The sequence below is a fragment of the Sinohyriopsis cumingii genome, chromosome 6, assembly GCF_028554795.1.
Source record: "Sinohyriopsis cumingii isolate HCF-2022 chromosome 6, ASM2855479v2, whole genome shotgun sequence".
NCBI classification, from domain to species: Eukaryota; Metazoa; Mollusca; class Bivalvia; order Unionida; family Unionidae; genus Sinohyriopsis; species Sinohyriopsis cumingii.
The window spans coordinates 158,495,325-158,519,773 of record NC_142966.1 but is presented as its reverse complement, the minus strand read 5'-3'; the positions used below and the strand labels follow the sequence as shown (position 1 = coordinate 158,519,773).

Sequence of the window (24,449 nt, the reverse complement as noted above, 5' to 3'; positions counted from 1 at the left end):
ATCTATTCATCTAGCTTTTGTGTTGTAAACATCTATCCATCTAGCTTTTATGTGTTCTAAACATCTATCCATCTAGCTTTTTTGTGTTCTAAATATTGCATTTTACTTAACATAACTTGAGCAAAGTTCCTGAAGCACTTATCTCTTCATAATGACACATCCTGCTTGAAAGCACACTATGGTACTCTATAAAACGAAATGCCTCAAGAAAGAAACAATAAAAAAATTCCCAAGATAACGAAGTTTGACATATTAAACATAGCCCTTCTTGCAGCATCAGGGCTGAAATATAGGAGCTGAAATAAGAGACACAAATGTTCACAATATAACTCACCCACTTCTGTAACTACAGAGTTGACCATTTCACTAAGCAGGTTACGAATTAAGAATACGACCGTGTAAACTATCTCCCAAACTTAATATCATGTTCATCTGACCTATTTTACCATATCCTGATAAAACATTTCATTGCTAATGATAAAATAATTCAGATAGGACCCTGCTCATAATCGAAGTCATCCAAAATTTTGACAATAAAAACCCATTTACCAAGTCCATACCACTTGGATGACACATAGCCTCTGGGTCTAGACTGGTAACAAACTCACTCAATCAGAGGCAAGGAAGACCTCACTTTAAAACACCCGTCAATGACAATGATAATGTAAACTTAATTACCAAGACATAGCAAAATTTTGTTGGAATTCAGTTAACATTTATAACAAGCGGAGCCAAGGATACATGATTACCTCATCATTACACTCGGATTTACTTTGTAACACTGGTGCAACTTCTTGATAATTTAAGACTGATGCAAGGTCGTAAAAATATTCTGCACAAATTTTGCTCATGATCATACAAGATCTTCATGACACAAATGTAGGTCTATTTAATAAGTATAATAAAAATCTGATTTTAAATAATGGCTCCTAAAAAACTCATCTATTCCAATGCCGGACCCATCCTTATTAGCTCAATGATACTGTATTATGCCTCAAAAATGAATCTTGCAGTTTTCAGTAGTAAAACTTACAATTTTAGGCATGAAACAGTACAATCATGCATAAAAATCAATTTCTTTTGGTAAAAATTTAAATTTGTCCAGCCCCAAAGACTATAACCTTGACTTCAAAACTAACTGGCCTCTTCTATATCGCAACTCTTCAAGTGCAAGCACCAAATCATTTTTTAAAATCTTGTCAGTGACCTAGACTGTTTTAACTTTCGACACCATAATCAACATGATCAAGTCCTGCCCAATCTTTAAGTCATCCATTAAATCCGTAAAGTACATGGTCAATAACTGACCATCCTGTGAAAAAAACATTTTTCTTCTTTCAGTCAGTGACATCCACAAAAATTGATTCAGGTCTGAAATAAATAAGACTGTTGTTGTGCAGAATCACTTTTGTGTTTGACAGTAAGCGACCTTGACACTTGATGTTTTTAAAAAGGAAGCTATGTCATAGTTATGGTCCAAGCAGATACTCATAAATTATATTAGGCAATTAACAACAACTGTACATGATATATCCACACCATGTAAATAACAGAAATTTTGTCTGCAGAAACATTAGCGATAGATGGATCTTTGTATTTCTGGGAAAGTATCAAAACAGCTTGAGAAGTACCGGTTCAATAATACCTACTGACATTGTGCTACCTTCTCAGCCAATATGATACAATGATACAGGACTAACATGATGGTCTACAGCCAATCCTACCGTACAAATACCCCCAATTTTAAATGCTTCATTCTCACATCAAATTTGTTACGGATCAATGGTCTAGTCCCACCTTCTATAAAATAACAGCTGGAAGATAACTGTCAGTTTTACTTGCCAAATATTGTTTGTCAAAGCACTGCTGTCATTAAACTGTAACTCGCATAACAGGATGAACAACTCTGATATTTAATTGATGATTCTTTTATTATCTGGATAATAATTAACATAAATCTATTACTTACACCTACATAATGAATAAAAGCAGCAACAGCATATACAAGTAAATAAAATGTATCAATAGTTTTATGAACTGCAATGACAAAATGCTGTTTTAATTTTTTTCAATGTAGATGAGTAATGTCTCATTTGAATCTGTCTGGAAGGTAATGTTCTTGGAAATGAGAGAGGAAATTAATAATTAACAAACACATTCTATCTCAAACTGTCTTTAATATCAGAGTGGCACATGAACATATATAATAATATTTATAGGCAATTAAAGTCTGAATCAGTGATGTACTTTTGACCTCTTTTCAACAAACACTAGCATCTGACAATTGACTGTACAAAGAGTCACATGTTCTACTGCTGGAATATCCAGATACAGACCGCAACACGTGTGTGACAAATCATCAATATATCCCGATACAGACCGCAACACGTGTGTGACAAATCATCAATATATCCCAGTAAAAACAACACGTGTGTGACAAATCATCAATATATCCCAGTAAAAACTACATTGCGTTTGTGACAAAACATCAATATATACAGACTGCAGTGTGTTTGTGACAAAACATCAATATATCCCAATACAGACTGCAGTGTGTTTGTCACAAAACATCAATATATCCCAGTAAAAACTACATTGTGTTTGTGACAATACATCGATGTAGCCTGATACAGATTGCATCATGTGACAATACACTGATGTAGCCCGATACAGACTATATCATGAGTGACAATACACTGATGTAGCCCAATACAGACTGCATTTTGTTGGTGACAATACTTTGATGTATCCCAATTGAGACTGCATTGTGTTCGTAACAATAAATCAATGTATCATGATACAGACTGCATCATGTGTGACAATACATTGATGTATCATGATACACATGAAATTAAAGTTGAGAAAAGAATAGAAATCATTCTTTTAGTCAGATATGGTTATTTAAAATCATAAATGAATGATAATTTGTAATTTCATCAAAATGTGAGCAAAAAACTTTTTTTTTATAAACCACTACATGTGCAACATTTCACCCCATTAGACCAGCGAGTGAAGTCATTCTGGCCAATATTTGTGTCCAGCATAACACCTGGATAGATACTGAGATTTCACTTATATGTTTTTTTCTTCCTTCAATCTGTGGTCAGTACATGATGAGGAAGAGAAAACTTAGCTTGATACTGAGCACCCTTATGTGTAAAGAGGAAAATTTTTTATCTCGATTTTTCAAATCATATGTCTGTGATTTGGTGAAATGTTCAAGCAATTATTCATTAAAGATCTAGAAAGAAAAAGTAAAAAAGTTTCCAGATATGCCAAAGCAATTCCAAAAAGGAAAAAAAAATTACTAACAAAATCTGCAATAAGATTTTACACATCAGTTTAAGTTTTATTGTGTTATTAATTACTGACTTTTTTTATACAGTAATAGAACCATTGGCATGCTTTCTGTCGTGAAAAATGACAAAGCCACATCAAAACCTCTTCAACTCCAAATTAAACCCATAGCCATATTTATATATACCCATTTTAAAGATGTTGTAGACATGACCAGAAGTGAGATGAATAACATGATGTTCGTGGCTTACAACATCTGTCATCTCCCATGCTTTATCTATGGCAGTTTGTGAAACATTAAGGTCAAGGTCATAAGGCACAAGTCGTATTTGGCCCTCGTTCCATAAAGACACTACACTAGTCATATGTGTACCCTGCATGTAAAGTTCATATGACAAGATATTATACTTAATACAGGTAATACTAGTGAAGTGTTTAATAATAACTTCTTGGTAGATAAGATCTTATGAGTGTGTAGTAACCCTTGTAGTGTTGCATTGTTGATATACATAAGTGTGTGCTAGAAAGATGGGAGAACAAAAGGTAATGAACAAAGCTCCTTTATTAGTTCAAGGTGAATCCAAAAGAAAAGCAAATGGCTACATTTATACACAGGGAGGGGCTTTTCTTCTGAAGGAAATTGGGATTAAGGTCCATGTCCATTTTTTTATATATAAAAAAAAGGGTTGAACCTTGAGCAAATAAAACATTCAGAAGTATCAGAAGAGTCAGAGTGATTCTGAAACAATGTACATTGGGTATTTATGAATAATAGCATGTCAACACAATGGTGTACATTGGAATTGGGGATACATTGGGCATGGGACCTATTTTAGGCTCCTGAAAGTCCCTGAAATAATCCCTTATAAAGGAAGTGGAGCAAGAAGTGAACAAGATTGTTGAAATCAAAGAAATAAACCCTCTTCCCACACCCACCCTCCCCAAATTGCATTATGTCTACTTTGTACTACACTGTAATTGTCTCCAAGATTAATTTAATGATTTAGCAAAGACTCCTCATTCTGACCATGACCTAGACTGCAGAACACTTGTTCTGACCATCACCTAGACTGCAGAATCAACTATTCTTCTAAAATGGATCTCATATGTTTTATGATTTGTCTGTAAAATTTGTATAAGATATACCCCTGCTACTTACCGGTTAGTAGGACAGGTAGTGTAAAAGTATACAGTATACTTGTATAGTCAAGTTAAACTGCAAACAACAATGATCATGATCTGCCATAACATATTGCACCTGCAGATCAGGGTCTATGTTGTTTGCTCTACTGATTACTCCTAACAAAATGCAGATCCAGATCTGCTGGTACATTATGTAACAGATGATCTGAGTCTCTGCAGTTTGCAGTTGGGCTTGTTTAATAAGTGAATATATATGGTAGCCAAAACAACTGCTTGCCACTGAATGATTTTATATCTACATTGTCCATTACTGAAATAAAAATCTACATAATAAAAATAGCCAACTACCAGTAGACAGGGGTCGACATAACATTTTACCAACGGCTGGCATGGGTCGACATATTTATTCAGTGGCTGGCAGGGGTCAACATAACGTATTTTTCCATTGGCAGACAGGGGTCAACACAACATTTTTCCAGTGACCAACAGGGCCAGCTCACACGGAATTCAACTGGCATGGCAGAAAATCAACTGGGACTCATAAAGAAATAAAACTAATGACATATGGAAATGTAACTTATCTCATAGGCCTGTGGTTGTCAGCATTAACTGGCCCTGCTCAGAACACAAAAAGATTTAACCATCTCAAACCCATCAAGTAGGTGCCTCGATGTGCCGAGTGGCCCAAAGCACTCACCGTTACAAATCACTGCCATCTCACCTGTCTGCATTGGTTTGGGTTCGGCCTATGTGGGTATTTGAGAAAGCTTGCCTGTAGCTTCTCGTGGGTCGGTGGTTCTTTCCGGGGTTTTCCCGGGTTCTTCCTCCACCAATAATACTGGCCGCCATGTATAGCCTATCTTGTGCTGAAAAATGGCGTTAAACCCCCACAACAACACATGAAGTCCAAGATTAGCATTCATGAACTAGTAAAAATCCACCAACCCTGATTGATACATCAACAGTAAGTACATGATCAAGATTTATATAATAAAAACACATAACAAAACTGTTCTTTTGGCTGCCTTGGTATCCTTGTGAAGCCACTTAGATCCCACTTCCATGGCACAATAATGTGTTGAAAGTGCCTGTCAAAAATTGACCAATCAATTGCCAACAACTTTTAGTTAGATTGCTTAAAGTAGAATGCAACAGATGATAAAGAAACCTAATGTTACCTTTAGGGTATATTGGGCACTACTATGCCATCCCAAATTTAAAATCTGGTGGGGTGTTAAGTCTCCAACATATAATGGCAAAGGGAAACACTGCAGACACAGCCAAAACGACAAGTGGGACCACATGCAGTCACACAAAAACAAAGCCACAAATGGGACTGCATGCAGACACAAGTAGGACCACATGCAAGACACAGTAGGACTGCAAGCAGATACAAAAACAAAGCCACAAATGGGACTGCATGCACACACATCTATTTCATACAATGGTTTAGGTACCTTCAGGAAAATGTACATATGGAATTCCTACCTTGAAAACTTCCACAAAACACCATGTGCCACCAACAAAAAGTAAAGCCAAAATCAGAACAAATGCTTCGCTCACCAACTGTTAAAACACTACTCAATTTAATATACAAGATTTTCATAATCCCCTTTTTACATGCACAAATGATATATTTTATTAGCCATGTAATTTTTAAACTGCATGCCGCATCTCATCCTGCAACTCTCGCTACACCACCCTGAATAGCATGAACAAGGAATAAGTTTAATATGGCAGAAATGTTGACTCCATACAAAAGATCATAAGTTGATTTTAACAAAGCACAACAACCCGACCCAAAGCTTTCAAAATACATGGCACTCTCTCTCAACTGCAAAAGCATGGATTGATATAAAAGTTTCCAATATTTGACTTCAGCTTGTAAAATGGTGTTTATTAACTAACAGAAGTTATTCTATCATAGGTACGCTCTTTTGAACAGTCTTCTGTAAAACGGCTTGGAGAGAAAAGTGAGGAATATCTGTTTTACAAACTTGGCTTACAAAAACTGGACCATATTGCAAGTAATTTACCCAAATATGGTGTATTAGAAAAAAAGAATACAAGACCTTACTGCACATCTGTACCACACACTTGTTTTGCCCACAAAGTTTTAATAAAATCCATCTAGAACAACTAATGTTAATTACTAAAATGAACCTACCCTGTTTGAGGTTGTAAGCTGGTGTGATCTGGAATGACGACCAGTCAAAATCATGTCTACTTTCTCTTCCATATGGTGCATTGAGCACACAGTTCATTTATCAGGATTACATCACCTATCAGGATTACACCAGCTCAACAGGCAATACAACAGTGACTGTTGAACATCCGCAACAAACTCACTTACCCTATAAAGTGCAAGTTAAAAATCCTTCAAGTAAGGTAAGAAAAGAATGACACGCTTATTCTCAAAAGTAAACTTTCAAGCTACTCCTTTAAAGCAGCGTGTGAAGCAGCTAAAAAAGTTTTTAAAAAACTTCTTGCACATGTACACCATCATAACAAGTATAAATAAAATCATTTCAAAAGCTTAAGAGAACAACGACAGACAATGTTCTCAAAATATAACATCTTCTTGGTAATTTTCAAGAAATTTCCGTGCAAAACAGGGCAGCTGAAAAAACAAATCCTTGTTGAGAAACTACATTAAAAACATGCCCAGCCCAGGAGCTAGCTCTGTGATGGACAGAAAACAAGATAAACAGATGGACAGACTGACACACAGAAAAAAGTAAGAGCAACATTCCAATCTTGCAGAATAAAAAATTTGGGAAATAAGAGGACAAGACAAATTAGACTATTTCATCCGATTCCTTCTTGACAGATTCATCCATCAACTAAATTTATATTGAAGACATCAGTCAAAAAGTGACAAATTATATCAATTCAATAAGGAAACTCCACATGTACACGGTAAAGTCACATACTTACAAATTATCCATACACTTGTCTATCTCAGAAGAAGAAATTAAACTTAACTCCTTTTCTGGCAATGTCAGGAGGCCAGTAATATGTCAAACTTGCAAGCCACAAGTCTTGTCCTAGGTTAGTGTGTTTACAGGTACATGTAACTACAGTATATGACTATGCTTCTTTGAACAATGTGCCAAAAATTCACTTAAATATAACTAGCTAATGCAATAATTAATGTTAATTAATCAAATTAACTGTTCCAGACTGCAAGATGGTGTTACCTGGAATGACAGCTAGTGAGAAGTGATGTCAGCTTTCTCTTCCATATGGTGCATTAAGCAGTCAGACAGTCCATCATGATTACAGCACATTAACAGGCAGACAACTGAAGACCACTCCCACAGGCAATGTAACAAGGGAGCCAACTCTAATGATCATGTTCCAGGTTTTCAGTATCAGAATATGCTGTCCATGTATGATTTGGGATATATATGAAATATACCTACAGCATTATTTACCTAACCCATGGTGCCTAAATTGTAAACTATTCCCCTTTAAATGTTTTAAGATGTGTTTAAACAGTGTATGTACATATGGCAGAAATGAGCTTGCCTATAACAGGTAATACTTGCTGAAGCAGAAAAATGTGAAAGCAATCAAAGTATTGAAAATACTGATATCCTGAAGATTGAATATGTTGTGGGTTTAACTCATTCGACCCCAGCACTGTTATTAGTATCTCTGCTGATATGCCTCAGAAGCACAAAGCTGTGTCTAGCTGCTTGTGCCCCACAGTTTTTACCTGTTTGAAAACATTGTGCACATGCATTCACTCTTACCTTAATTTCTCTTCTTATATCCAAACAAAATCCACGAAATTTTCACCATTTATTTCAAATGAATTTGTCAACACATTGATGTAATTTTTTTACCTATTTGTCGAAGTCTTTCACAACTTATTTATACAGCATTTACAAACTTATGTGCAACGTTTATTTGCAAGAACACCGTCATCATCGCTGTCAGCATCATCATCTTCGGACAATTCAATCTCAGAAACTTCTATGTCCAAATCTAAATCTCACAAAATATTCAACTGCTGAACATATCTTTCCTCAGCTTGCTCAATAATTTCAAGATCAAACCCGAGAAACTCCACATTTTTGCTCTCATCAAAAATCACTCTTCCATCCGCCATCATTTACGATATTTCATGAACAGAACACGTGTAGAAAAACCGCTCTCAAACTTTAGTCTTTTGCTTCTGAACAAATCCAATTTCCACAAATAAAGTAAAATCATTTCTGATTGGTTTAATAGTTGTTTAGTTCTTGGAATAAACCATTTCTAACCAATCAGAGACGTTGTATCTAACATACATTCATCACGCCTGGAGACGGGATCGGCTACTGAATGCAGCAAACAATTCATGACTACAGGCGGGATCGGCCAATGAATGCAGAAACCTGATCACACCTACAGACGGGATCAGGGCCGAATGAGTTAAGGTCACTGGCCAGACTTTAAAAATTTTCTATGTACATCAGATTTGCATTACATGATTAAAAGTAGTTATACTCACACAAAAACAAAAAAATTATCATGTGTAAAGAAGAAACAATAATTACTCAAAACAAATGTATACAACGCTGTTACTTCCCCTTAGCTATGATTTGACACCTATAATGGATGAAGTAGCTGCTTCTTGCTGTCAAAAATAAAACACTATAAACTATGGATAGGGAACATTTAGATGAAACTATTGAAAACTAATTGACTGTTCAGCCTTATATCAATACACGTACACAATGCACTAGATTGTGTTGCTTTCAAAACTGTTCCATTGTATCAATTTATTTTGAAAATTCCTGTTAATACAGGTAAAAAGGAATCAATGCTGGCTTCCCTATGGCTAAAAAATTATTTGGCAAACTTAAAATACAAAGGAACCAAAGTTGGCTTCCTTATGTTGGATGACTTCATTTAGAAAAAACACAACAACGGCACACTTAAAAGTATCTAAAGTCAGTTTCCTGGGTTACCTTACTTTGTAATAAAATAACATTTGTATTGAATATTCTGTCGATAAGTTTAAGCACTGAGTTTATTACTGGCTGCCAGATGTGTTTATATTTTTTACCTGGGCTTCTATTTGTTTGCCATATATAATCATAATTGATACAAAGAGGCACTGATGGTTACAGGGTAAATAGTAAACACACCAATAACTTGCTTTAATAATAATTCTGTAACCCATGCTAGCAAAAAGATTATCATTTGCACTCACAGCGAATGCATTTACAAATAATGATTTTTATTTGCGAGACACCATCCTCTAGGTAACATGGATACAATACAATCTTGGTCGTTTTACACCCTGTAATGTATCATGCGTAAATGGCAGGAGCCTTCAAGCAATTGGGTGATATTTCCGTCTCATTTGCGATTCTATTATCTGACATAAGCGATACACACTACAGTAATGATGTATATGCCAGCTGGCATCTGCTACAAATATAGAGTTCGTGGATATATTTTTCTTTAAAAAATTTCGCATGATGAAAAACGAAGGAATAAATGATAACAATGCAAGGTTAATTTCTTTCATATTTTCACACAAGTGTTTTGTTTATCTATTTTATTGTACCATTGGGGGGGGGGGAGACACAAATTCAACACAAAATTATGTCTTTTCTTAAGTCTTGGAACATATACCTTGATCCAAAAAAATTTCACGGTAAGTTCTGGGATAGGAAAAATTTATTTTATTGTGTCCCAATATATACGGTAAAGAAGGTATATGTATTATTGCTGATTCTACAGTCTTATACACCTATAAATGATAAATGTCCCAGAGTAATACCTCCTATTTCTTTTTTTTAAAATCCTCTCAAGTTCATATTGGTTATAATAATGCTAAATAAAGAGTTTGATCAAAGGCTACACTCTGCATGTTCAAAATGTATTGATTATTTTAAACATTAATATTTTACATCTGCAGTAACATTACTGTACTGAATTCTTTATTTAATATATTTTACTTATGCTCTTTCTATCCCTCTTCTCATATGCACCATTGAGCTTTCTACGGGATTTAGAACTTTCCCTCCCTCACCCTATTCAATCCCACAGCTTCAATCTACTTTTTATGTGGTAAACAGGGTCTTTTGGAAAAAGAAAGAACCATTTTGTCTAAAGTAAAAGATCACTGATGTGAAATTTGAAGCCAGAAAAATGCAAAGAAACATTATCAATATACATTCAACTGCAGTGAGTAGGAAAATGAAGGCTCAATTCTAGGTCCACTACTATTCATTTTATTTATTAATGACCTACCACTTTTACTAAGAGACTCAATATCATCTACAGATCTCTATGCAGATGACACAACATTGTCAGACATCAAAAACAGAAAGCATGAGCTCGAAATTTCTTTACAGAATGCACTAAACAAACTGGAAAACTGGTGCACATGTAATGGCATGGTGGTAAATACTGGTAAAACTAAAATATTACTTATCTCAACACGGCAAAGAAGGACAAATCTTGATAGTGGTGAACTATGTCTAACATGGAAGGATACAAATCTGCAAATAGTCTGTCATGATAGGCTACTTGGTGTTCTGGTAGATAATAACCTATCATGGACTGAACATATCAAACATACCAGTAAAAAAGTCAATTCAAGTTTATGGCTTCTCAGTAGGATAAGACATTTTCTCCCTGAAAGGCACAGGAAACTATTTTATAACAGTTACATACAACCCTATTTGGACTACTGTAGTACAGTATGGGGTAATTCAAATGATAAAAACATAGCAAAGCTGGCACATCTTCAAAAAAGAGCATTTGGGCTAATATCAATCCAGAAAGAAAGCAAGGAAAGTTTAGCTGGTAGGTTAAAAATATTACCTATTAAAGACCGAATCTGTTCGAGAAAAGCCAAATTAATGTACAGGATATCTCAGAATAGTGCTCCTGAATATTTACAATCACTATTCCAGTATAGGCTACCTGGTAATACTCCCCACCTGCGATCCATGTCTACCAAACAGTATAAAATTCCCAAACCAAATAAGGAGTTATTTAAAAAAAGTTTCCAATACTCTGGAACTCTGCTCTGGAATAGTATTCCAGCTGAGATTAGAAATGCCCACTCTATTTCCTTCTTCCAAACCCAATATATCCAGTGGCTTCAGAGATGCAGCTTAAATAAATAAATTCCTTTGTATGAGGGCCTCAAGGTAGATTAGTTTTTAGCTAATTGTGTTACCTTCTTTAAATAAGGTCATTATTATTATTATTATTATTATAAATCAATGATGTGCTGGAATAGTTACAACCCCAATTTTATTGTTAAGGTGGTTTTGTACCATGATTTATGATTGTTTAAAAAAAAATAACATTAGTATCAATTGTATCACCAGACATTAAATATTAAAAATGACCTTCGTATTTTATATATTTGGTATTACTCATGTCTATGTGATCCCCCTCTATAAAGGCCACTGCTCTTATAAGGCCACATTCATGCTGTGGAAGGAGTGGCCATGACTCATTCAGCCCCAATTCTGCCTGTAGGCATGATGAAGCTGTACACCTACTTCAGAGCTCTGTAGCATCAAGGTCATTTGAAATACAAAAAAAAATGGGTGGCATTACAAAAAAGCAGACAGATGTAGCTCTCACATGATACCAAATAATCTGGACTTTCTACTCACACTACAAAATGCAGAGAGAAGAATGTATATTTTGAGACACGTTTTTAACAAAAGTTCCGCCAGTTGTAACATTCGGATTTTGTGTCAGGATTTATGACTTTTTGGCCCATGATCTAAGGCATAAAGTAGGATTAGTTGGGGATTGAGATTAAGAAGTGGCCAGGAAACAAAAATGATGGGTCACATAAGCAAAAATAACACAAAAAAATGCCAACTTTTACCTTTCTGCACATGCGCGATTCAAATAGTCAATGAAAAAACAGCGATTCTAGCCCAACTAGGCAACATTATAAATGAAAAAATCTTGAAGCAAATGTATTTGGATACATTCAGAATTAACCTCCAAAATGTGTTTCCAACCCCTAATTTCAGGTGAAAATTATAAAAATCTCTGGACCAAATGAGTTAAAAGAGGTGGACCACTGTAATAGTCATAAACAGGTATTACATTAAAATAAGTTTTATCACCATAACAAAAACAACATTTTGTAGCTGTAATACAACTGTTATTATTTTGCTGACATTTAATGGTCCTGATCGACACTGATGAGCATCTGCCACGGTAAACATACCATCACTTGTCTCGGCAACTTGCTGGGCTGGGCTGACACACTCAAGCCTAATGCAAAAGATGAATTGACCTTGTGGTCATGTAACAACGATTGAGCAAAAGAGATGGTGGACTGAGACCATCTTTTATAACATCATCCAGAGAAGAATGATTAAGAAACTTCAAAGATGAAGCAATAGCCCTAATCTCATGTACTTTGATTAGTATAAAGGAAGATATCTCTCAGTGAGACTGATAATTTCTTCAGATACAATAATCAATCTCAAGATCAATGCTCAGGAACGATTCCACTATACTTGGGCCACCTGATGATCCCATAATTTGTTGGCGGTCCCAGAATCTTTATTTTGAAATATCCCAAATTGGTCAGCAAGTTATGTTGGCAGAGGTCTTGCTAGGATTTTAAACTAGAGTCCAGGACTCCCATTTTGGTAAAAATAGGAGTCCCACCAGCAAACAATGCAGTCCCCTACAAGGGTCAAGCTACACTTTAATTTCAGGTAGAAGTGACTTCTCCTTTTGGACAGAACAGGGAGAAGTGAGAGCTCAACAGGAAGAAGTGGACGCAAAGCAAGAAATGCAATATATATATATATATATATATATATATATATATATATATATATATATATATATATACACACACACACACACTTATATGTTCTCTTATTTGAATTAAGCCCTCTATTGTCCGGTATACATATTTGCATTTAACCTTGGATTTAAGCAACACTTTATTTTCATGTAGACAATTTTTGGCAAAATGACTCTAAAAGAGAATAACACAAACTACATTGTAACAAATTTTAACTGAGTAACCAGATAATATTACTGTGATTTCAAGTTAGTAAAAATGCTCAATCAACTACCCTTAATCAATTTTTATAAATTCTTTTACTTATTTTATACTTTCTAAAAGTTCACAATAATGGCACTTTCAAAGATTTCTAAACCTGTTTGAAACAACCCCTGTACCATGTACATGAGGGCAAAAAATGCACACGTGTCTTCAGATTGTACTGTTCGTCCTCATTTCTTCATTGCAGATAAAACATTACCGTAACCATTCATACATAACACACTAAAATGCATAAAACTACATATATGTCTCCTTTATAGTTGGTATATGAACTAAACCTTTCTTTCCTACAGAATCAACACAGACACGGGTGTATTTATTTTTTTAGCATATATTAGTATTTTTAGAAGGAGAGGTTTCGTAATGCAATCACTCACTTCAATATAGATTCATTACAACAGTCCATTGACAGGATTGCAAATTTATGGTTTATTTATTTGTCTACGTACTTGTAGTAAATTTAGGCAATGGTTAAATAGTATCTGCTTTGCTGCTTTTTTTGTATTTTCACAAATATGTGTAAAGTCAGAAAACAACTTGGACCTTACAACGCATCTCACGAATTCCACAACATAGCAATGACCCATACGTTTCTGACCTACATTCTAGCAGCTTTAGCACTCTAATGAATCTCATTACAATCTTCGTAAGTTTTCCATTTAAATCCCCCCAATACTTTGTGGCATTTTGTCTAAGTCTCAACATGTCTTGATTCTGAGGTCACATGCACTGATTATTCCACTACATTTGGAAATTAACACAAAAATGAAAGCTAAAGTTGTTTATTTGATATACTCTTATAAATAACCACATGTACATCTATGGGTCTTCCTGCCTCTGTATTCAATCACTGTAAACATCAGTACATTTTCCCACTCAGCCACCAGTCAAAGCATTTAAACTTGCTGTCCAGCTACGGCATCATGTTCTTTTGACATGCTCTTACGATGGCAATATCTACATCAAGGGGTGTTTCAGTCACTGAATTCTGTCATTGTAAATGTCAGCTCAGCTAACTGATCAACACATTTTCCCACAAAGCAGGTGGCTGCGTACGGAGGACTCCCACCTCACAGATTTTCTGTGTCCCAGATTTAAAAAATGCTGTCCAAATACATGTAATTATGCGTTTCCGAGACCTCTGTGCTGGCCAGAACTTTTGCCTCATTCTATCTACAGTTGTTTTATGTATTACTAGATCAGAACTGTAATTTTACCATTTTCCTTACCAGAAATCATCACAATCATGCAAAAGCTTGCAAAGTACATTTAATCTCAACAAGTCAGGGTCCAATCTTGACCCTAATATCTTGACCTCTAAACTGGAATGCATAGAAAGTTCAAAATAGTCACTTGAGACTAACGTTTTGGTGTATTTTTACATCACATTATTAAAATTATTACGAACAAAATAAGGCAACGGTTATAGTCAACCATTGGCAACATCTGCTGTAGCAGAAGATCCCTTTTTATCTGTTTACATATGATGGATACAATGATTAATTTTATTAACAATCAACCTGGATACATCCAGTAAGCTGTAATTTGCTTTATATTAGGCACCAAAAAAATTCACTTTTTTCTAACATTAAATTTTTGGCAGATCTGTAGTAATTTATAGTATAAAATAAGCACCAAAATTGACTACAGAGCAAATGACACCTTCTTCCATCTTTCTGCCCTCTTCTTAAAAGGGTAGTCTGATGCTGCAGTTGATGTTTTGATTGTACTGAAACAAAACAGGGTTGGGTAATGTAGTGGAATCAATGAAAGGCAAAGTAAACCTTCTGGGCCTGTTTGGATGAAATGACAGAACAGTTTTTGACATTTTCACCCAATTCACCTCTTGGAATTGACAATGCAAGGATTGGAATTCTCCAACATATGTTCATTTTAACAAAGTTTTCATTTTTATTTGCTATATAGGGGCATATGAAAACAGACTGCAATGAAAAGTACGAGTCTCACAGTTTAGGAGGTTACAGGTCATAAGCCTATATTTAAAAATGCCCCAAAATACTAATTTTGGGATGAAAAATTCCCAATTCTAGGGTCGGAGGGAGAGATCACCCCTGAGGCTGTCCAAATATCAGAGGGTCATTTGTGATGGTAAAAAAGTCATTTTGCCCATTTATTTTCCCTCGATTTAGCTAGATACAAATGCCAGGTTCTAACAGGTCAAGTTTATCTTGCTCATCTCTAGCACAGACTAGGAATTTCAGCTGGTTCATGGGCTTCTGAAGGCAGCCAATGCTTGGCAAGAAAGCTGTGGTGGCAAAAAAAGGACATAATGAATCATAGAGCTCTGCAAGTGAATCACATGCACCACTGTTCTGCCGATATCAACCAGCTCACTTATTTTAGATATTCACCCAGCAGTTAATACCTTCCACATCTGCGCTGCAATGAAGCTCCACGGTAAAGGGGTAGATATATACTAAATAACCACAACAACCAGCTAAGGCATTAGTGATCGACATTTGAATAGCCAATACTTGAAGGCTAATCTATCAAAGACTGAGATGTCAAAGTGATTTAGAATCAGATACCAAATGACAAATAAATCATATTGTGTATTTAGACAATTAAAAACTACACATCCAAGCCCGTCTAACTTTTCTCAAGCTAATGAGATATTTAACAATGCAATGTAATTTTGTGTACAAGAAAGACAAATGCCAACAAAACTTTAAAAAATGATAAATTTGGGGAAAATATCACTAATTTATGCTAATAATATTTGATTCATATGACCAAGTAAACTTACATTCCTATTAGTTTTTGTATGCCTTATAAATTCCTTATAAATCTGTTAAATTCTTTGACACAAAAGCCAATATGTTTTTTGTTTGTTTGCTTCTTGTTAGCACATCATCACAAGTTTTGTTAGTGCCAAGGCATTTGGAGTGAAGAAAATTGCCCAAGGACACCCAGGCTGGTTCAATGGATGGATTCAAACCTGCACCATTGCAGCCACAGGGCAAGGACTCTAACCACCGAGTCACTGAACCCCCACCCCAATTGTGAACATATAACTTCAGAAATGACTTAGTAAAATGAATCTGGTGGTAAGTAAAATGAACCTGGTGGTAGTAAATGATAAACAAATAAATTGGTGGGGATGGTGGGAGCTGAAAACATACAACAAATGGTAAGTCAGAACCTTGGATGTCTGACTGGTGTAAAGTGCTTGCCTTTAGTAATCACTGCCATCTCGCCTCTGTTCATTTGAGTCATGGGTTTGTCCAGTGTGGCAATGTAAGAAAGCTTGCCAGTAGCTTCCTATGGGTCAGTGGTTCTTACTGGGATTTTCTGCTTCTTCTTCCACCAGTTATAGTAACCATCATGTGTAGCCTATGGTATGCTGATACATGGCAAACAAATTTTTCATATTTTCCTAAAATAATTTCATCCTTTTTATCTTATAATAAATGACAAATAATACGGTAATTCATAACAGATCTGATCTACATAAATGCCTTCTTTTTTTATACAAAAATATAACATAACTTTTGCATACATGTACATAAAAAAGACAAAACTGATCCATGGCAATGGATCACAGAAATTTGTCACATTGAGTGAGGAAGCCAGCATATAGGTGTAATACCTGCGGGGTGTACAAATTTGTTTTGATATATAACTTAGGCTCAAAACAGAACAATTAGAGAATCAAAGCAAGAACACCCAAATCAAATAGAAGAGGTCTGAATGTGCCCCCCCCCACCCCCACCCCAAAAGTACATGATGAAACCAAGATGTCTGAGCCATTAGGCAATATATTGTCAAGAAATCTGAGCCAAACCAAGCAATATGATACACCAATAGCACCTCCTCCTCCACCATGTTTACAAAACCACACGCTGATGGTGATTTAAATGTGTTTCATACTGCACTGGTTTTAAATTAGATCGGTATGTAGTTCTTTTATTTTAAAAAATTTAACATTATGTATCTTGTAATGATTAGTATATAAAATGTACTCAGCTCTTCAAGTACTTGGCTAAACCTGTTCAATTAGATGCATAAATCAATTCTGGGAAAGTTTTCAAAAACTGTTCATGCTAACCCTTTTTCTGACTTGGTGACCTTTGACCCCCAGAGTAATAGGCTTCTTCCTAACCAAAAAATCTGTGAAGTATGGTCCAAGTCTGTGATGTTGAGCTACTGTTGTTGTACAAACGCCAGTTTAACCTTGCCCTATTACCACTTCACTACCAAATCAGTAGGTTTCTTCTTACTAAAAGTGCAAGCAATCCAGGTTGGTCTAGGTATTTAATGTGGAAGTCATGAACCTAGGATCCAGTGAGCTGTGTGCAATTGTTACCCAAACCTGGGTGGACAAAAAGTGTCAAATGGACAAATAACTGTGTACCAAAAAAGTAAATGTAAAAAATGTTTTTAATAAAATGAGCACCCAAAAAGCACACCAAGAGCAAGATATGGGACACAGAGCCATTAACTGAAGGGAAGCGTAATATCTTGTGCTACAAAAGTGCAACACTGATATATAACTAAAATTAATGTGTGGTAACCATGTTCCTTCTTTCAGTCAGTGACCTCAATTTCTGACCTTTTCATCCAGTACTGATATGCTTTTCCTCATCACAAGTGCAAACCATCCACAAAGTTTGGTAACTGCAGCTGGTGCAGATCAAAATCGGTAAAAATGCTCTGCCTAATGGTGAAAGTACACAAAATACAACACAATTTGTGTTTCAATCTATGACAGAAACGCCTGCCTATTTCAAGTATGAACAATATACAAAAAAATCAGATATGTGTTGGTGGAGCAAAGACACTTGACTCAGTGTTTCCCTTTACCCTCATTTGCACTTCAGAGACCCCCAAATTTTTAATTTGACCCCCAGTTTTGATACCAATGTATGTTTTTTACTCAGTCTGACCCCCAGTTTTAACACCAAGGAGATTTTTGACTCTCAGTCTTGCACCCCTAGGGGATACACTGACTTGACCAAGATGTTATGTACCAACATATGAATATGGCCAGCACATCAATATGGACATTGCTATATGGACCAACATGAGAATGAACACTACATGGACAAACATGAATGTGCCCTGAGTGACCTAAAGCGCTCACCAGTAATGATCACTGCCGCCATCTCACCTCTGTCTGCATGGGTTCGAGTCTCGAGTTCAGCCAACATGTGCATGTGAAAAAACTTGCTAGCAGCTTCTCATGGGTCAGTGGTTCTTTCCGGAGTTTTCTACTGGTTTTATGCACTTTACAAATGTATAAATGTATCACAGACGATACAAACCAGACCAAGTTTACTTGCCGCAACATTTCTCCAAAAGGTAGAAATTCAATTTAATCAGGGTTCTCCACAGGACTCATAAAGTTGCAGCCCAAGACCCCTTCCCAGGAAAATGATGCAGCCCCACCATAATACCTGGAGACCCAACAACATAACCTTTTTTTTTCCATGCAGTAATTCAGAAAATTATGCTTGTATTGTTGTCTCGCACACACACAAGGTTCTCAACAAACTTTCTAGACGAGCAGAGTCCCTCACTTTCAGAAGGATAGAATGGAAATGCAATAAACATGTTCATTATTTTAATAATATCAGGATTGAATACTTGGCTATTTATAACATCACATTACAAAGCAGGTACTTTTTTCTTCAGTAAATAGGATGTCAAGTTTAAAGATTATACATGTAAATTTATGGGTGTTTTTTTTTTTTACCCCTAGAACAATGCTACAAACAAAATAAACCAAAAGAATAAAACTTAACAATTCACAGAATGTTAACTAGGATGCTGTGTAGTTAGCTCTACAACTCAAGTTGCATATCCATTCCCACCAAGGAGCCACAAGTGGCCAAGTCATCAAAAACACTTGCTTTATCAATTAGTGCCAACTCACCGCTCTCTGCATGGGTCTAAGTCTCAGCAACTCCGGTTTATGTGAGAAATCTTGCCAGTTGCTTCCATGGATTAGTGGTTCTTCTGAGGTTTTCCTGGGTTCATCCACCACCATTATACTGGCGACCATGTAAAACCAACCTTATACTGAGAAATGGCATCGAACACAAAACAACCACCACCATTCTAACCAAAGAAACTTGCACTAGTAAACACCTGGCATTACACTACACAGAATATGAATTACCACCATTAAACAAAGAAAGAATGAGACTGTTCTGGTGGCCTAGTGGTTTGCGCATCCACCATGGATGCGGGCAGTCATAGGTTTGAACCCTGGCCAAGTCATATCAAAGACTTCTAAAAATGGTGCAAACAGCTGCCTTGCCAGGCACCCAGCATTAAGAGGTTAGTGTTAGAACTGGTTGGCCTGATGTCAGGATAATGTGACTGGGTGGGACATCGTGCTACATGTCTGCAGCATCGTGCCCCAGTGCTAGACATCACAATAAACTGCCACTGCAGACATTGCAATATGACTGATCTTTTTTAAAAAGCTACATTAAAAATGCAAAACACATACACAAAGAATGATAAAAAAAATATATATCAAGCGGCATAAAAAATCAACTAATTCAGATTAAATATCTTAAGTAGTAAAAAGCGTTAAATGCCTTATGAGGTGACCATAAGGAAATAAGGGCTGTATAGGAAAATGGTTGTCACATGTATGTTGTCCAAATACATGTAGACTGAGACGGATGTTTTTAACAGTTGTCAAGGTGGCATCTCAACTTAGGATAACCAAAAATGACATTTCTAATCTCTAAGACCCCAAAACTAAACAATTTAACCGTCAATAACAGAGTCAACACCCTCCAAGCTGAGAATGAGCTCAAAACATACAACTTTAACAAGGCAATAGAAGATGCCAGAAAAATGGTGCTAGGCTACATAAAAAGCATAAAGTCGGAATGGCTACAGAAAAAGCATAATGTTAGAATGGATTTCAAAAACACCGATAAAGACTGATGACATAATAATAATAATAATGAGGACTTTGTATAGCGCCTAATCTTTAGAAGCTCTAAGTGCTTTACAACATTAGACAACACCTATAAGATAAAAATACATAATATCATTACAAAAACAAACACCATGAAATTAGAAAAACATTAAAAAATAAAAAACATGCTGAGAATATTTCAGGTAGGAAACATTATTAGGTCTTTAAGTTTGTTCTTGCAGTTGAAATAAGTGAGTTTTGAGAGCCCTCTTGAATGTGATCACTGTGTCTTTGTGTCTAAGTTCAGTGGGCAATTCATCACACGCTGCTGGGCCCTGATATGAAAAAGAATGCTGTCCATATGACTTTGTTTTCATAGTGGGAATAATGAGTATACGATTGTCAGAAGAGGAGCGTTAAGTATCTTGCTGGTGTGTACACACGGGTGAGATCAGATAGGTATGTTGGACTGGAGTCCGACAGTGAAACGTAGCACAGAGAACAAATTTTGTGTTTGATTCTGGATCGAATGGATAGCCAGTGTAGGGTACAGAGCAGCGGGAGGTGTGCTCTGATCGTGGTACTCTAAGTATGATCCAAGCAGCTGTGTTTTGAATTTTTTGAAGTTTCTGGAGGAGATATTGAGATGAACCAGACAGAATTGAGTTACAATAGTCCAGTCTTGAAAGTACTAATGAACACACAAGTGTTTTAGTGGCATGTATTCCTTATCTTTAATTGAAGATAGGCTATTTACAAATGCATCTAATAAAATGACCATTTTATTTGTTGGTTGACATGATGTGCAATACATGAGAGCAAGAAACGCCCATGTTAATTCATTAGGTAGCTGATCTTCCCAGCTGTAAGGGGCCATCCATTTAGTACATAAGCATGGAGGAAGCTAACCCAAATGCATATGCCTGTGTATGGAGTGAATGAAACCTCGATAATATTTTGTCTAATATGTAACCTGTTCAACTGGGTTCAGTCAGTGTTTGAAATTTAGTGGACACTAGACAAACTGTTTAAAGTTAAGCAGATTGTTTCTTTGATGTAGCCAGACAATGTTGGTGGACTGTTTTATTAAACACGATAATATTAATCCTTTATGGATTCTGCATGGATTAAATATAGGCAGTTCTAGAGAACTGGGGGGTGGGTGCTTCAAACATACATACACAGGTGGGATGTGTGAAAAGTATGCATGTGTACAGGGATGAGTCAAGCTTTGCCTGATTTTTGTGCATATACTAAATGGATGGCCCCTAAGGTTTTTCTCATTTCCTTATTTATCTTGTTCCAACATGTGTCAATTTGGTACAAAATATCTAAAATTATTCATTCTTTAATGGGAGAGCCTCAAAACCATATCATTCAATTATCTTAGTCCGACAATGTAAAACAGAACATGTTATTTCTGCTTTAGTGCTATGTCATACTATCCAAGTAACGTGCTTATATAGCGTGTTCTAATGTCAGTTGACATCAAAACGAGTAGTCAAGGTTTCAGGAATATCTCGCACACTTTTCAGCCCATAGCAACAGACTCCCACAAACTGATATGTAATTAATATACTTACTGTGCAGCTGTTATCCTGGTGGCATGAAAATTTGACACTAGCAAATGGATGCATTTTCATGTTCCGTTGACATACATTTTAATTTGTTAAAATGTGATGGTAGTTGAGGTATACCGAAGTATGTTCAAGTAGGTCCACGTGGGGGATATGTTTCTTGAACAAAACTAAAATTTGCTTACAGTTCCAATTTTTTTTCATTTCATTAAAGAATAATATTTCTACTTAACCCAATTTCGACATTCCCAGATTTCATTGCTTTGCAGCCAACTGAAATGTAAGCCAAGAAAGCTTGAAAACCGGTCCATTTCTTTTGTGAGAATTTAAATTTATTAGAGAAAAGACACCAGAGTAAGTAAAGTCTGACTAAAACATTATGACTTTACTTTGTAGAAAAGCGTTGTCATTTTAGCTGCCATTTGTGAGATATTCCTGAAAATTTGGCTTTTGACATGATGTTAGTCAACATTAAAACACACTACACAGTGTTGTTAGTTAGGCAGCAAGACCCTGACACCTAAAATATAAATATCAGCATCGAGGTCTTACATGTAGTACTAGCAATTATCTAAAATTTGCAGAAGACCAGTGAGTAATCAATGCATCAAAGAACTTATGGAGACCAACTGAAATGAACATAATAACTGGAATCTTCTTGTTCTCGGCATTTTACCTTTTTCCAAACTCTGGGTTCTCTCAGGTACTGGCTTCCCCTTGTTCCATGGGTTCGTCTTTGGGATCGGCGCCTCAACAAAGTTTTTATTGTCAAAGATTTTGACCTTTTCCTTAGTTTCTTTTGTTGATGAAGCTTTGGAATTTGTTTCTGGTCCATTCACTAGATTGTCGTCATTCTCTGCTGGAGATGTGGATTGTTCTGGTGAAGGACAATCAACAAGCTGCACTTCACTCATGGTCCTTGTTGCATCTGGGAGACTTGAACTGGTCAAAGCTGTTGCCATGACCAAATGCACAGCTGACAAAACTTACTGCCTAATACCTGGCATCAAAGTCTATGACAAATCATACTTATCATAAAATAACGAAATGCAGTTCTTGATAAACAAGTCTGCATCAGTTTTCCTAAAACAACAGGCCAGATGTTGGGCTATACTTTGTTAAATAAAGACCAAAGGACACTTGCCTACACACTTATATTGTCACAAGTGCGGATTTAATATCGACACCTGGTCTAAAACATTAAAATACAAAATTCTTTGGTCGTCTATGCTAACTGCACTAGCATTAACAAAGCTTGGAAATGATTGCAACACCTCCAGTATGTTGACGGTTTGTTCTAGCCACGTTGCGTCAAGAACAATTTCCTTTGGTCTGTATTATGTTACACAGTTCCTAAGGAGACACCTTACGTGACAATTACTGAGTTAGAAATAAAATAATGCGAAAACTGCCGGGTAAACTGTCGGGGGAGAGAAGAAGAAACATCCACTGGCTATAAAGATCAACACAGTCCAAACGAGCACATGTCGCCATTACACTGTTCCAACGCCAGTGCGCATGTGTGAGTGAAATAGAGGCCGCAGGGTTTACCGTGATCTGGTTAGTTAAAATTGTTGGGTAAATAAATGCTTTTTGTTGATATGGGATTAAAGATACAGAGCAACATACCTTGTTTGCCCAAAGCAAATGGTACTGCCATTCCAATAGAATAAAAAAAAGACACACTATCTTAAACGGTTTTAGGGATCAAAATAAGGATAGAAAATCTAAAATATCCAACAATTGAACAAGAAGAATGGTGTATTTATTAATATTTATGATTGTGTTGCAACACACTGACATTACTCTTGACTCCAATATGCTTGACATCCCTTCAGTGTTGTGCATTACGTGGGGATCTCTGAAAGTAAAAGAACTATCAACTTTTCCAATATTTATTTATTTTGCTATCGTTTAACATTATTACTGCGCTGCATAGCTGACAATTTGCACACTCATATGTAAGACGGAACAGTTTCATGTAACCATGGAGTGTCCCCCCCCCCCATGTTGTAGTACTAAATAAAGAAGCGAGAGAACGCAATCAGGAAGTGAGAAAACGCTTGTTATTCAGACGCGGTGTGGGATACAATGTCGAGTGCAATATAAAAGATAGTAAGGAACGCGCAAAAAAGTAAGGGAACGCCGTTCCTAAGCACTACACCCCTGGCTGCCCCCGCCGCTATCTGCGGGCGCTCATGGTCGGCATAAATTTTTATGGGGGTGGGGTGGGGTGGAGAAGCTATAATCCGAAGAGGTCTATCAAAACCATAATCAAAGGCAACTATTTATATTCAGCACACTGGATTTTTTTTAGAAAACGAGGGAGTGGGTTGGTGACTGCCCAAACGAGAGCCCATGCATGTAACAAAAGATGTACACTAAAAAATGTAAATGTGCACCATTGTTAGATAAATTTACACTAGTTTTCGCTTTTAACAACTTGATCGTTTTTTCACTG

The 24,449-nt window shown here is 36.2% G+C and overlaps 1 protein-coding gene across 7 annotated transcripts in view; it reads right to left on the bottom strand.

The window, feature by feature from the left end:
• LOC149798373 (la-related protein 1B-like) overlaps nucleotides 1-23,491 on the bottom strand; it is a 142,719-nt gene extending 119,228 nt beyond the window's left edge. For 4 of the 7 annotated variants that reach the window (XM_089963526.1, XM_089963529.1, XM_089963530.1 and 1 more), the window contains exon 1: nucleotides 22,665-23,491. In XM_089963526.1, the coding sequence (XP_089819652.1) occupies nucleotides 22,665-22,950 (286 nt within the window). In that variant the 5' untranslated portion in view covers nucleotides 22,951-23,491. Of the gene's footprint in view, nucleotides 1-7,377; nucleotides 7,534-7,640; nucleotides 7,744-22,664 lie in introns of those variants that run through there. The other 3 variants (XM_089963531.1, XM_089963533.1, XM_089963532.1) reach the window with 2 other exon arrangements.
• Between the last annotated feature and the right edge of the window lie 958 nt (nucleotides 23,492-24,449).